The sequence below is a fragment of the Diadema setosum genome, chromosome 13 (genome assembly GCF_964275005.1).
Source record: "Diadema setosum chromosome 13, eeDiaSeto1, whole genome shotgun sequence".
Classification (NCBI taxonomy): domain Eukaryota; kingdom Metazoa; phylum Echinodermata; class Echinoidea; order Diadematoida; family Diadematidae; genus Diadema; species Diadema setosum.
In genome coordinates this window covers 11,045,853-11,062,372 of record NC_092697.1, presented here as the reverse complement: position 1 = coordinate 11,062,372, position 16,520 = coordinate 11,045,853, and the positions used below count along the sequence as shown (strand labels likewise).

Sequence of the window (16,520 nt, the reverse complement as noted above, 5' to 3'; positions counted from 1 at the left end):
GCTAACCATTTTTGCTCAAACAAAATTGCACAGCTGACAGCTACAGTGTGTGATAGTACTTTTAAGGAATGTCACATGATGGGCAATCGATCAATTGGATAGCTACATTCTTTGAAAGGTAGGAGATACCTTTTACAGACCTCCCAAAATGCAGCAAAACATTAAATATGAACCTCAGGGGACTTGTTTAGGCCACTGCTGAGAAATTTGGAAGTCAACATTTATCTACGATTTGAATAATGCACAAAACTCAACTACTCAGTAGTTCTGTGTGTCAGCCACACTTAAGCCTTTTTGTTGCAGTCTTCTGTATTTTTTTATCTATAAACACAAATCTAAAAGTATAAGAGCTGATGTAATAACATATAGAGTGTGTGGCAAGAATGTATATAGAAATGTTTGTAAGTTTTGATGAACTTTCTTCACAAAATATACATGATGGACACACATGCAGTGCATGGGTCTGCAAAGGTAGCCTAGTAATGTACTGGCATTTACGGTGAGCCCCGAAAAAAATTCAATTCAAAATCTAACGGTCAGTAAAAATGTACTAAATGTTACCTTCCACTTTCAATACTTTATGGGAGTTTCTAAAATGATACTCTCTTCAACATACCACTGTATTTATACAACTCTTCATTTAAGGCATGCAAATGGGATTCCCTACCTTTAAGGTGTTGTATAATTGTGGATATACACAAGGATAGCATGTTCATGATCATGTATTGTTTATGATCTTGATCCAGGCCCTCCTGGTCTCAAGACTAACGAACCTGCACTGGTCAGATACTACAAGTACACCTTCTCTGATTACACAGATTGATAGTAAAAACACTAACACCTGAATATTTCAGTATGTGCAATTTTTTTTATTCATTTTCAATACAAAATATTTACATTTCTACAATGATCATCTCAAAGTTTGCTTGTAACTGTCCTGCACATTATTGTGTAAGTTCAAGCATTCTGCATTCAACAGTGCTGCATATAAAAAAAGAAAAAAAGAATACAGGTTTATGCATTACGTACAACTCTGTAGGCAACTGTCCAGCTCAATACAATATAACATCAGTACATACTCCAGTTTTGTAACTCTTTCAAATCTCCTGCACATTTCTGTGATAGAGGTTAACCATGACAAGTTCATAGTTTGCCAGTGGGCTGCCTGAACTAGAAATAAATTTAAAATGAAACTAGAAATGTCGCTATGGCGACTGGTGTATGCCTCCGCCATAATACATGGTTCTCCTAATAGGTCTATAGTACAATGTCTTGACAATGTGTGATGACAGTTTCACACAATTGGCAAAATATTAAAATGACAGGTTTGCCACAAATGTGCTGAATGTTCACTTTCCTAGAACTAGGTTCAATTGGATGAATGATTAAAACATCAAGAGTGCAGGTGTTTGGGGGAACTGATGATTTTCACTTGACTTTTGACCCTTTTACAAGTTTATGCATTGAGTAATTTTCAAGGTATTGAGAAAAAGTATAATTTCAGTATCAAATGGTAAAATAGTATTATCGAAACCTGGCCTTTGACCTTTGACCCCACAGTTCCAAAGAGAATCACTGTTAGGTAGAACATGCATAAATATGTAAGTTTCATGACAATACCTTGAGTTATTTTTGAGATATGGAGGAAAAAGTGCAATTTAGCACTTTCACTTGACCTTTGACCTTTTGGCAAGAAACTTCCCACAGAATATATATTGGGTTATACATGCATACATCAAGTTTTAAAAAAATCCTTCAGGCACTGCATAAATATAAGGAAAGTAGTTATATTTTGAGGAGTTGACCTTGACCTTTGACCCCTGACCTTTGACCCATGACCCCCAACTTCCCTAGATAATCACTGCCCATCGGTACAAGCATATATACTAAGTTCCATGAAGATACCTTGAACCATTTGCGAGATATGGAGAAAAACATGAAATTTCAATTTTTTTTTCACAAAATAACCTGTGACCTTTGACCTTTGACCCTGTGACCCTAAAATCCACACAAAGTATCATCCCCCAAGGATATACCCTCATACCAAGTTTGATGCAAAACCACCACACGGTTCTTGAGATATCGACAAAAACAAAACGGGACGGACGGACGTACGGACGTACGGAAGTACGGACGTACGGACGGACGGACGACCCGAAAACATAATGCCTCCGGCCACTTCGTTGGCGGAGGCATAAAAATGCAAACATGCATTCAAGATCTAACTGTGATACCCTTGGTAATCCAGGAAAGGAGGTACAGATACCAGGTAGTTGTTGCAGGAGTACATCGTGAAAGTCCTGTATTGGCTGCTTTCCTAGTATTTCAATATCGCGGATATTCTACCCTAAACCACCTGCTTTTATCTAACCTATTTTAGCATTTGGACACCAGTTTGCATGCATAACTTTCTGCTATGTTCAACAAGACTAAGACAAACTTTTTTTTTTTGGGGGGGGGGGGAGGGGGTTAGGAACAACCTTTAAAAAATTCATAATATGCATAAACTCTGAACATTGGCCATTAGTATTATGTGGTATTTTCATTTATGTCTTTCACAATCTGCGCTACTGTTGGCATCGTGGTCTGAATCATGGTAATTGTATCAGATCTTGAGGTCACTTGTGGCAATTGGTTGATTGTTGACAAGTTTTGAGTTGTCGAAACTTGTCTACAATCAAACACGATTGCCATGACTGACCTCAAGAGCTGATGAGTCTTGATACAATCACCACCAGTAATCCACGATTCAGACCGTGATCTGAGTCATGGTGCAAATTGTGATACAAATACACAAAAATGATACAATCGGCTACTAATTGGCCAAATCGTGGCGTGCGTAATGGATTGCATGAGAGTATGAACAAGCCATTAACCAATCTTTGTTGGAGGTGTTACTCTCATGGAATGGTTAAAATCTAGTACAAGTTTCAAAGTTTGGGTCTGAATCTAAGACCGCCAGTAACAAGTTCCGGTCAGTCGTTCCACAAGAACAAGTTTGCCACAGCAGTTAGCTACAGCAGCTTGCTTATAGTTGGGTTTCTTGGACAATCTAATGCTCTGCAACAATTCAAGGAACCACTCATTCCTACACAGTTGTTGAATAGACTATACTATTATACGTTGTACTTCAAGCTGAAGTCTGCAGTACCAGTAAACACAATATACGGTTCGTCGATAAATACTGTGTAACAGAATAAAGAATCCACATTACGTTTAACCAAGGATGCCGTTGTTCTTTTAGTGCAACAATGTGTCTATTTGATAAGACTGCATAGGAATCCATCACAACTTCAACAACTGCTATATTCTGGATTCAGGATGCAACTTACACCATCAACGTTTATTGTGCTGTAATAATCATTTTCACCATCAAGAACTTGTGATTTCTAGGATCATACCATGGCTGACGTAGAGAAACTGAGGTTAATCAGGAGGAGCACCAAAGGTGGTTTCACAAGCACCTTAAACTCCACCAACAAACTATTAAAAAACACCTTTGGCCCATGCACAACCCGATACTGACTGAGCTGTGAGAATGAAATGACTGCACATGAACATGGCGAGCCTACAAACTGATCCGGAGAAGAAACCGACGTACGGAGAATGACCACTACAAAGTGACCACGATAAATATAAGCCTGAGACCACGAGAGGACCACAATAATTGCCCACACGAGAGAACGATCACGACATGCTAGAGACTTTGTGAACTAAGCGATCAAGCATCGCCTTGTGGACCAGCCGTTCACGGCCCGAGCATCGGAAGTAATGCAGCACGACCTGACCAGACAGAAACCGCGATTGAGCATCGCAGAGTGGACCAGCCGTCCACGGCTGAGCATCAGCAGCATGCAGCATGGCCAGACCATCGACCAGGACAAAGTAAGACAAGAGAATTTGCGATTGAGCATCGCTGAGTGGACCAGCCATCCACGGCCCGAGCACTGATGAGAGAAAATGTGCAGCATGGTCAGATCGACTGTAATGTGACTTCAAAAAAAAAAAAAAAAAATGAGAGTGGACTTAGATTTTCATCAATGGCTCAAGCATCCAATACATGCAGCATGGCCAGACTTCCAAGAAAATCACAACAACGGACTGACAATGAGAAACATCAGAATGACGATCAGCATCGAATGACAACCACATCGGAATGATGACCGCATCGAAGCGATGACAACAAGAAGCGTACACCATACATTGAATGACGACCACATTGGACTGACGACCGCATGAGATACTATGACAACCGCGACAGGCTGATCACACTGGATTCCAAGGAGAGGAAACATGAATTGACAATGTGGGACCCACTGAGATCTTCGAGCGAGAGCGACTTCAATGATGGCCAGTGTGACCCGAGAGTGACTGACTTTGTACGCCGCAGAAGATTTCCAAAGTCGTGCCCACGACGACCAGATAAATGACAACCAGGAATAAAAACAAGAACTAGTTGATGAATGAACATGGACTGCCCCTGACTACAACTGAGAATGTGAAAACTCTAAGTGCATCATGTAAATAATGTATCATCTCTCTCCTGTTAGTCCGCACATCTTAACATACACAAAAGCTACATGACAGAATTCTCTCATGCTTTTCATGATTTCTCCAAATTTGTGTGGACCTACATTATTCGGTAAGAGACACTCATCCAAGTAAAATGGGAAAAAAGTCCTTCATGTGTCATGCTGCCACCGCAGCTTTCTTTTTGCATGCATCCACTCACCCTCTATTGTATTTGTGTGTCCACAAAATGATGCTCACGCACAACAACGATGTGCATGAATACACACCGTTCTGCAAGTTGTCAAGATTTTGGTATGTCGGTCGGGAATCAGTGATGATGTGGGTGCCGGGCAGCAACCAATCTTGGATGAGATTGGTTCCAGGGTCATTACCCGGTCCCTGTTAGGCACATCTGCATCGGGGTCCGACAGCCATTGCCATATTCTCTGTGGTAATACTTTCACTGAAAAAAAAATTGCTTTCATTGACCTCTACAATTATTGCCTACCCATTGTCATCGAAGCCACCGAGTTGGCGAATATTCAGCATAAGGGCCTTGCTAAAGACTTCTCGTGACATATTTGCCCAGTCACTGTACCTTTGTCCGTAATACGTGCCTGCCTCTAGATAAAATGGAGAGGCACGTCCTCAGACCACAGATTAAAACAAGTCATCAGTTGCCCCTAGTGTCAGATGGCTGTTAGGAAATCGAGCCATGCCTCAGGCTCTTTTTTTTTTCCCACGACACTCGGGGCAGCACAACTGGAAGAACCCATCGATAGTCCACCCATTACGTGTAGTTATAAGGAAGCCAGTGAGAATGACAGTATTCATGTTTCAGGGCCAGGACAAGGTAATCTTGATGATAGGACTGACAACAGTGATGTTCTCTCTTCTCATGACCCTGCTAGTGTGCATGCAGCAGATAGGGTTGCTGGTTTTAATCAGGAAGAATTTGAAATGCACATAGATTTTGAGCATATCATTGATTTTGATAGTCCACAAGATGGGAGTCGTTCAGACTCAGAGGCTTTGCCTTTGGAGGATCATCTATGCAAGTGGGCTATTGAATTTCAGAGTCGAGTATCGCGTGCTGCTCTTGCTGGGCTATTAGCTGCATTGCGACCCAACTTTCCGAATTTACCGAAGGACCCAAGAACTTTGATGTCCACCAGTGTTCACTAGAACATAAAGTCATTAGCTGGCGGTGAATACTACCATTTTGGTGGGAAAGAGTGTGTTTTGTCCACACTGTCTTCCAATAATATTCATTCTGAAAGTTTGTCACAATGACTGCTTGATGAAAACATTGATGGGTTACCACTCTTCAAGAGTTCCTCTGCCCAAGTATGGCCTATCCTTGGCATGATCAAATCATTGCGGGTGAAAGATTCATTTGTGATAGGTATATTCTACGGCAAATCAAAGCCAAATGATGTCAGGGAATTTCTGTCCGGCTGCCATCCATTGTTAAAAGGAGCCCTGTGTGTACATATTTTTGAAGAATGTTTTGGGAAGCCCATTCATGAAGAAGAAGTGTCATGCTGACAAGGAAATTTGCATGAAAACAGGCTTGAACAGTCCTCATACACAAGTCAGAGTTTTATGAGAAGGAGCCACTAGAAGTTGTGGTTATCCTGTCAAGCTGGCTCCATAGTTTCACAAGAGAAAATGGGTCCGAAGTCCACTGGCCTCCCACCACAAGTAGTCTGAAGGTGGGGAAGATGCTCACTTCAAATGCAATTCCAGACCCAATAACATGGGAAACGCTACCCCACAGGGATGCTATCTGCTAAGTTTGGTGAAAATCGGTCTTGGGGATTTTGAGAAGAAGATGAAAATGTAAAAAGTTTACACACGACGCACGCCGGACAAAGAACGATTGCAATACAACTCAAAGGATTCACAGTAATGGTCTGAAGGATTGTGGGTTTGGTTACAGAGTATCATACCCATGAGAATCACACTTGCTGCCACCATGGTCCTAACACCTGTGGTAATAAAGCACCACAACGTTGCATTCAGTTTTAAGAAAGAAAAAGAGTAGGAATTGAGCACTGTGAGCAGAGCAATATCAGTCTTCTTTGTTGTGCTAGAGTATAAACAGCCCTCACAACAAATCAAAGGTCCAAATGATATTGTGGTTTCCTCCTTCTCAAATGGCACAATGCCAAAGTGACAGGTTGTTTAAGATCATTTGCTGATGACTGCAAGTCACATGGGGGGGGGGGAGCAAATGACAAGGTGTCATCATTATTTGTCCATTTTCTGGGAGTGCAGATTTTGCTCTTTTTTGGGGGGGTGGGGGGTGGGCAGCCCACTTCACCAGCCAACTTCACCGGTTTGGAGCCAACTTCACCGGTTTGGAGCCAACTTCACCGGTTTGGAGCCTGCATGCTGTGATGTGAGAAACTAAAAAGCCTCTGCGATGACCTCTGCTACGGTGTGAAGTTGGGCCATTGCTCCGGTCACGCCTACGGTCTGTGGTATGGGTGCCCTCCTCCAGACTTGATGTTGGTCCTAATGGAACTGGACATCTTGCCCACGGGAGCTGTGTGAGGTAACAGCAGAAAGAATTGGGGTCACTCATTTGTTAAAAATGTACCATCTATCATATGGATAGAAGACAAATGAAAAATGACAAGCAGTGAAAGTTCCCCTTTATCCTGATATTTACGATCATCTCTGTCCTATATGTTATCCAAGTAATCAAGCTCCTCTACTAGCAGTATTGGCTGTGTGGATGTGGACAAATTGCAAAGACAAGGTAAAAAAAAAAATAATAATAATCACATACATGTAATGTTTATATCATGTACATGTCATACAGAGACACCAACCCCAAGCACCTTCTGATCGGGAGATTCTCCCACTTCAAACCCCTAGAAAACTGGAGACTCCAAGCGTGAAGTTCCTTATGGCCGGGGTCTAGGGCCCTTAAGCAGGACCTGGAAGCTCTAGGGGTCTAGATGCTCCCTTGTGCTATCTCAGGATTACTTTTCAACTTACGATGACACTAGGTACAAGAACGTTTCAAATGGAAGACACAGAGCCAGGATGGAAGAAATTAAATCTCAAGCGGGAGAATGGGAGATTTTGCAAACATGGGCTTTCGGCAGGAAATCCCCATCGAAAGTTGGAGTCTCTGTGTCATGTTTATATCACATATATGTCATGTAGCAAAAACATCTATGACCGTGATGTGTGACACAATGCATGCCATATGACAAAGTGCATACGGGTAATATTCTCTCAATGAATTTGGACTCATTGCATTCACTGGCTTAAACACACTGGTTTAGTTACTACAGTGATGCCAGCTGTTCCTTTTTTTTTTTTTTTTTGCAGTATTTCGTTGTTTTGTTGCTGATTTTTGGGCCGAAAATACTGCCAGTTGCAACTGATTGACAAATTGCCCTAAATCAACGCAAATAAACAATGTCAATCAGTTTCAATGAAAACACCTCGACGGAAGAATTTCATGAATTTGAATAATACTGCCAGTCTCATGGAAAATATTGTTTTTCCAAAATTGTACTACTCCACATGTTTATTGCAGAAAAGGTGAAAATATATGAACTGTTTTTCCACCAAAATACACCTTTTCACCACTTAGAATACTGCAAGGCTGTCTTAAAAGGTAAGCATCCCTCATACTCTGATAGAAGTTGATATCTAATATCAGTTGTGGCAAAACCTGTCAACTCTCTCCCATTTATGCTTTATGGTTTGTACTTGGGCCTCCATGGACTTCATCAAGGCCATCAAAAACAGAGATTATCAAATTGCATTATAATACAAAGGAAACACTGATCGCGCCACCAAGACATAACCCTTTTGGAAATTTGGTGGCCCGACATCTATTTTTCAATGGCCCTGGGCCACTGGGCTACCACTAATGTCGAGCCCTATGTTAGGCGTGGCACCGAACCACGCCCATATACCCCATGGTACTCACCGTGCTGCTCCACGTGCCTCTGCATGGGGGCCGTCATGGTGTGGATGGGCTGGGCACTTGGCTGCTGCTTGCCCTTCTTCAGGTCCTTGCCCATCCGGATGGCGTCCACCAGGATGTTGGTGTCCACGGTGGAGGAGGTGGTCATGTTCAGGCGGGATGCTGCCGGAGGAGCAAGAGCAGGAGTAAGAGACGGGAGAGGAGAAATTTAGAGGGCGAGATTCTGATGTAGACAAAAACAATTTGAAAGGCCGCAGTTTGCTCTCTGAGAGGATGAAATATCTTGTGTGAGAGGAATATGAAGTGACTGATACCTGTAGATACTATTTTACTGTAAAATGAAAACTAAGCAAAAATACAGGTGGTAAGGTGTATGGGAGAGGTAAAAAATGATTTAGCAAAACAAGTTTAAAACCGGATTAAGCATTTCAAGCGCATGCTGGATCAAGTGTGCTTGTGTGTGTGCGTGTGTGTGTGTTTTGTTTTGTTTTTGTTTTTTTGTCTGTGTGTGTGTGTGTGTTTTGTTTTGTTTTTGTTTTTTTTTGTCTGTGTGTGTGTGTATGTGTGTATGAGTGCACTTCACTTTGTTAGGATTGAAAATCTCCCACTTACAATCAGAATCCCAGCTGTCTCGTTGGCTATTCAGGATGTTCAGCAGGTGGTTACTCAATCTGTTGAGGTTGTCAATTTGTTTCTGCATGATGACCGAAAAAAGTGAGAAAAAAAAAGATAGATGCATAAGGTGTGAGGAACTATTTATTTTGAGTATTCGTATGCAATCATTGGTGATAACTACAACTAAACTGAAACAGATGATCATAAACACGCATAAAGGGGCTTTCACACTGGGCTTGAGTAGAGGTATGTAGTGTTGCGTACCAACCACACCGAGCTCACGCTACCCTATACCAACCTATGTAACAATACACTGAGCGACGCAAAGGAGTACGTGGGGCATGCAATAAAAAACAAACAAACATGTTTAATTCTTTTTGTGTTCTTTCAGCATAGACCACAGGACACAAAAATGCAATTTATCCGCAAGTCTAAGCAACACTATGCTACAGCATGTCTCATGCCTGAGCAACAGTATGCAACACTACCCTACTGTACACCAGTGCCCATGCTATAGTACACTTCCCTACACCTACACCAGTCCAAAAAAAAAAAAAAAAAAAAAAAATCCTTCGAGGCTGGGTCCATGGATTTACCCAAACACTTCTTTTTCTCATTCCTGCGATCACTTGCTTTCATCAAAATTTTGGTCATCAGCACACAGCCTATTTCAGATTAGTTGGTATGTAACACAATGCTACTATATGCAGGTTCGGTGTGAAAGCCCCTTTAGTCCATGCTTTTAGATTGCATCCTCACAACAAACATGTTCTAAGATTTGAAACCAATCATCTTGATTATATCCTCTATCTGAATTTACTTTTAATTCATTCTGTGGACAAAAAAGAATAAGAAATAAACAAACAATTACTCTGGAGGACAGTGTATGCATTGTCTCTTTTAACTTTATTTCCATCACAACATATCGCAGCTTGGGCACAAATTTGAGTATCAATGTACCACAGTTGCACTAGAGAGTTGTATCTTCATAGTATTATGCACATTTTGCACCCAACTCAGTGTGCACACATTTATATCAACATGTATGTATGTATCGGTGTAGAAACATACAATCAGAAACACTTTTTCATTCATTCTGTGGACAAAAAAGAATAAGAAATAAACAAACAATTACTCTGGAGGACAGTGTATGCATTGTCTCTTTTAACTTTATTTCCATCACAACATATCGCAGCTTGGGCACAAATTTGAGTATCAATGTACCACAGTTGCACTAGAGAGTTGTATCTTCATAGTATTATGCACATTTTGCACCCAACTCAGTGTGCACACATTTATATCAACATGTATGTATGTATCGGTGTAGAAACATACAATCAGAAACACTTTTTCATGATGTAATCATAACTAGAAATGTTGCTATGGCGACTGATGCCTCCGCCATAATGCATGATGCTCCCAATAGGCGTATAGTAGTATAGTACAATGTCTTCACAATGTGTGATCAATGACAGTTTCACATAACTGGCAAAATATTGAAATGACAGGTTTGTCAGAAATGTCTTGAACTGGGTTTGCTTTAATTCTTTAAGAGTGCAGGTACACATATATGGGGAATTGAGAATTTTTACTTGAATTCTGACAGACCTTTTTATAAGTTTATGCATTGAGTAATTTCCAAGGTATGAAGAAAGAGTGTAATGACGGTACAAAATGGATTTTTTTTTTTTTTTTGGGGGGGGGGGGGGGTGGCATTGAAACCTGGCCATTAACCCTTAACCTTTGACCTTTGACCTTCTGGTTGGAAATTTCCCAGAGAATCTCCATTAGGTAATGCATGTATTAAGTTTTGAAACTTATAATGCAAGCATTGCATATACTAGTATATGAGGCAAATAGTAAAATTTTGAGGAGATGACCTTGACCTTTGACCCCCTGACTATTGACCCATGACCCCTAAATTCCCTAGATAATCCCTGCCAGTCAGTACATGCGTATGTACCAAGTTCCACGAAGATACATTGAACCCTTTGCGAGAAAAGTGATATTGCAACATTTTCACCTAACCTTTGACCTTTAGACCTTTGACCTTATGACATGAAACTCTCTCTGGAGAATCTCTACACAGTAGTACATGTCCACACCAAGTTTCAAGAAAATACCTTTGGGCATTGCATAGATATGGGGGAAATTGCAACATTTGTAGCATTTGACCTTGACCATTTGACCTTTGACCTCTTGCCAATGTCACTAAAATCTACTCAACTAATTGTCCTATCATACATCATCCTTGGACCAAGTTTGGTGACAGCTGCTTCATCCAGTTTTGAGTTATCACATAAACAGATAAATTTTAGGATTTGACCTTGATCTTTGACCTTTGACCTCTGTCCGATTTCAATGAAAAACTAATCAAGTAATTGTCCTATTATAAATCATCCTCCAACAAAGTTTGGTGAAATTTGCTTTATCCAGTCTTGAGTTATCGCGTAAACAGATACAATTTCATGATTTGACCTTGACCTTTGACCTTTGACCTTTAGCCGATTTCACCCAAAATCTAATCAAATAATTGCCCCATCATACTTCATATGTGGACCACGTTTGGTAAAATTCCAGTAAATATTACTCAAGTTATCGCGTAAACGAAAGCGGACGGACGGACGGACGTACGGACGGACGGACAACCCAAAAACATAATGCCTCCGGCACCACTTCGTGGCGGAGGCATAAAAATCAAGTTGGGAGCTGAAGCCTGGGAACTCCATCAATACATTGGTGCCTACAATGTGACTGACGCATTTGTCTTCCCTCTTGAACACTATCCATTTCCAAAGAAACACTCAGTCAAACTAAAGTTGACATCTGGCAGGTGAAACACAATCCATATCAGACTCTCTAGGCAAACACTGTATGTAACCTAACCAAAAAACAAAATATTGTCTTCGAGACAGTTGGTTTTGAAGACAAAGCATACAATTATACCAGTCACACAAATCATCCACCATGACCCTCTGATATCAATTTAAGTTAGGTATTGCATTCATGACTACTTTATTTCGTTTCAGACTTATGAATTCCACAGTCAGGTGATCAATATTTTGATGTATTTGCACTGGTAACGAACACAAGAAAGAACAAGCTTTGAAAATTCCATTAAAAAGAATGAATATCTACCTTTGCCAATTCCTGTGAGATCTGACCCGCATCCTTGGTCAATGTTTGCTCCCGTTCCTCGATCTCTGGCTCAGCCTTGGTGCGAAGGTAGTTTGGGACCACCTCGTGGTTGAAGGACGGTACTCGCCCCTCTGTGGTTTTCTGCTCAACGTTACGTGGATGGACAAATGGACAAGAATCAGATTTGAAGTGGTGGACATCAACAGTTTGAAAGAACAACTTCATTTCAAGGACTTTATAAACTATTTATTCATTTAGAAGCATGCTATATTGATTGTTTGTACTTGTACATCTCTAAAACTATGAAACTTCTTGGAGAATATGACCCTATTCACATGAATGATACATTTACATTTATGTAATATTGCATAATATCACATTGGAAGCAGTTATCATGTAATCAGAAAATTTACTTGTGCTTCGTTCCACTTTCTGTTCTATTCACAAGTGGCTTGTGATATGGGGCTGAAGTGGTTATGGTTACAACTTCCCTGACAGATTATTGAAGTAGCTTTGAACTTTGTAAATGACACTAAATATTGGAATGAGTTGATACATACATCGATCATGCAAAAAATTGTGTGTCCTCATTTAAGAGTAAATCTAAAATTGTCATTCATTCAATTATGCAAGTGTTCAACTACATGTATATAGTCATCAATGAGAGAATGAATGAATGAATCAAATCAATCAATCAATCAATCAATCACTCAATCACTCACTCAATCAATCAATCAATCAATTAATCAATATACACCTATTTTACTGTCTGTGGATATTTTTGTTTTTTTACCTCCAGTTCTTCATCTCTGTCCTGAGACAGTTTGAGGGGTAGGAGGATGAGATTCTTCAGAGATGGAGTTTTGTCACTCTTGAGATGCTTATTCAATGTGTTGATCTGGCCTATACAAGACAAATGGGAGGAATTAAAAAGAGGAATAAAAGACAGTACCATTTAATATCTTGTAATACTTAACATTTGTTTGGACATTTCAATGCAAAGTATACTTTTATCACACAGAAACCACTGTCACAAGCAGTGCCAAGTACTCTATATATTTCATATATCATGTGGTGGTTTTTTGTTCTTTGTTTTTATTTTTTATTTTTTGCAAATTTTGCGAGTTACTTGTGCAATTAACACAAGATGTCTGTGGTGAGGAATAATTTTGATAAGCTCATGATAAAACAGAAGAAAATTAAAAACTCTCTGTCGACACTGCCTAGTTGTCGAGACAACTAGGATTATTTGGGAGATAAATGTCATAAACCTTAACTATTTCACACATGAGTTGTCTTCTTTTCTTTCTTTCTTTTTTGCATGCACAGCCTATATATGCATTCTGGCTAAAAAAAAAAAATCCCCACTATTTGAGAATTTTAGAAACATTTGAGAAGATGAAATGAGATAGCACGAAGAATTGAATAAGAGAGAATAAGGGTACAAATTTGTCTTGGCATCACTTTTCCTCTACTAAAAAGCAAACAAACAAAAAACATGAAGATGAGTGAAACAATTACAGGTACATTGTACATCAGTGTTCATACCTGAGAGTAATGCAAAACTGTTGAGCACTGAAGGCCTGTGGAAAGAAATAAAAACAACAACTTTTCAGATTGTGTTTCTCTCTTTTTTCTTTTAGCCAGAGACATCATTCACATCAAAATGTCAAATCATAAGAATGACCAACAAAAACAACAGTTGACTCAGATAAGTACTTCAGAGAAGAAATGATAGCAAAAGGCCAGACAATAAACGGGCAGATTCATGCATAAAATTGCAAAATATCATGAAGCAGGTCTTCAGATTAGATTAGATCAGATTGGATTAGATATTAAACACACATTATCCTTGTTGTTCCTTCAAACACTAACCTATGACCCTTTGGAGCAAAAGTGGTTTGTCTGAAATAAACTGTTTCTTTGATTCACTACACTCTTCTGAATTTTATTTGATTTCAACTGATTTGATTTATCTGACACTGTGCGCACAAAATTTTGAGTCTTGATGGCTTGCATTGTTACAGATATCATGAAATGGAAAGACTTGTATTATACGCATGTAAAATTCACACAGTCCCTCCATTAATTTTGCCACACCACTCTACACTACCCTACAAATGCTAGCTCATGCAGGGATGTGGATGCATGCACGTTTAGCAAGTGGTGGTGCGTGGCTGGGGTATCTGGGGGAGAGGGAGGGAACATAAGGAAACTGGAAGTCTTGCCGACTTTGATAACGACAGTTCATCTTTCCTATTGCAATGCTGCACGCAGGCACTGGTCTGAGTAACTCTGACAGTCCCTGACCAGTAGAAATTACTGTCGGACCAGTAACTTTCTCACGAATGGACCAGTAGCGGTCTATATGGCAGTAAAACATGTAAAAACTAGGTAACTATAGGTCCGACCTGTCTGCTGGAAAAAAAAAAAAAAAAAAAAAAAAATGGGTTAGTGTACAGCCCTGCCTACAATGTTGTATACTGGTCTTCCTTTTCATGTTTTAAATATCATACCCATAATTATTGAAATCATCTTTACCAGTTCAGTGTTTCATGTTGATGTTCCAGTTTCATCAGGAGGTCAGTGAGTGCCTCTTCAAGTCATTGACACGACTCGAAACATACTCCAATGTGTTATCCAAGACCTTGTCTTGATTCTGCGTATGGGAAGATAATAACAACATAAAAAATTGCCACCTTAACCAACAGAATTTTACCAGATCCTAGTCTAGCCCTTTACTGTGTATATACAGGGATGGTATTACCGGACAGCATGGTAATTCTGGAAATGCACATCTCTGTGTAACAATGATATTCAAACAATTCATATGCACAGGACTTCGTTGACTTGCCTTATAGAGTGTTGTTCACGTATGGAAGATGGCACAAAATTGTAAAAATGTGATACAAAAATGTGGAAATGCAGAGAAATTCACATTTCACCCTAGATTTAGAACTAGAAGAATGAAGATGTTGTTGATTTATCACAAGATTTTATCGCGTAAATTGTTCAAAATGTTCATGTTATTGTTAAACCTTTTTATTGTTTTACTCTACAATATAAAATTTGAGCCTCATTGACATTGCAGATTTTCTCCTTGTAGTCCGCTTGGTACAAATGTGTTAAGTTTATAGTGAATCGTGGGCATGAATTGTGATTCGCGTTGTGCCTGGTGCATGGACAAGATGTGAAAGATGTCGATTAGTACCGGACCTATTCCATCGGCATTATTTAGTAAGGCCATAAGGGTCTATGTAAATCGTGTCTGGGTGTACGTGTGATGGTGTATTTTGTGATTATGATGCGATTTAATACACACCGCGCTAACAAAGTCAAAAAGACAACACTAGTAGTAAGTAGTATAGATCTACAGTTCTAGTACACTACTGACTAGGAGAGTGGATCGCATCACCGGACGCTAATTTTTTGTGGGGCCCACAAAAAAATTAGCGTACATTGTACGGGTGATGCGACCATTCTCCTCCACACCGCACTACAAATGCTTGCCTCGCACTGTCCGTACCATATATGGTAGCCCTTTTTTAAACCGACCGCGTATACATTGGCGCACAGAACGCTTAGTACGCACTTCACTGCGCGCAGAGCACATAAAAATGGATTGGCTTTGATCGTTGATGAGGTCATGGTGTGGGAAAACGCGAAAATTCACTGTTCATTAATGGTTTTAATCAAGGACAAAATTTCGAATGAATATTTTCACCGAATCGTAATGTAATGTCTATGGAAGTTTCTAAAAAGCTTCGTACAACACGGTGTTCAATACAACTCGGTTTGCTGTGCATTGTCAATGCAAAAACAGCGGACGATCTCGAGGAGCTTTACCGCGGGGAGCTGAAACGAGGCCACGCAATTGCGTTCGACGGCGATATTTCTGCACTGAAACTTCGAATCGAAAAGGGAACAACGGCATTTGATAGTGCTGGATTTTCTCAATCACGTAGGTCAAGTTTTTTACGTGAATTTCAGTGTTAAATATTCTTATCAAGCAAATAAACATTAGGCGGTCGATGAGTAGTAGGTCCAACCATACAATGTACGCTACGCTACAACATTCAACACAACACTAAACAATTCAGACACAAAGATTTCGGTGTGTGGGACTAACGTTCACACAGGTCCTCGCCTCGCCTCGAAATACTCACATAAAAGTACACACATAGCGACAGAAGATTGTCACCTACCAAGCCAAATAACATGCCTAATCGATCCACATTTTGAAACATTGTAGAACAAATAAAAAGTTTTACAATACCTGCATGTTGTTATCTGTTGATAC

General features: G+C 40.0%; 1 protein-coding gene across 1 annotated transcript; it reads right to left on the bottom strand.

Moving 5' to 3' along the window:
* Positions 1-6,907: 6,907 nt before the first annotated feature.
* Positions 6,908-16,440, bottom strand: LOC140237177 (mediator of RNA polymerase II transcription subunit 8-like). Its single transcript, XM_072317119.1, is given in 9 exon segments — positions 6,908-7,063; positions 8,471-8,629; positions 9,080-9,161; positions 12,221-12,361; positions 13,014-13,123; positions 13,769-13,803; positions 14,762-14,816; positions 14,819-14,879; positions 16,426-16,440. Coding segments are annotated over 9 exon segments (735 nt in total). The 3' UTR covers positions 6,908-6,986.
* Positions 16,441-16,520: the final 80 nt, after the last annotated feature.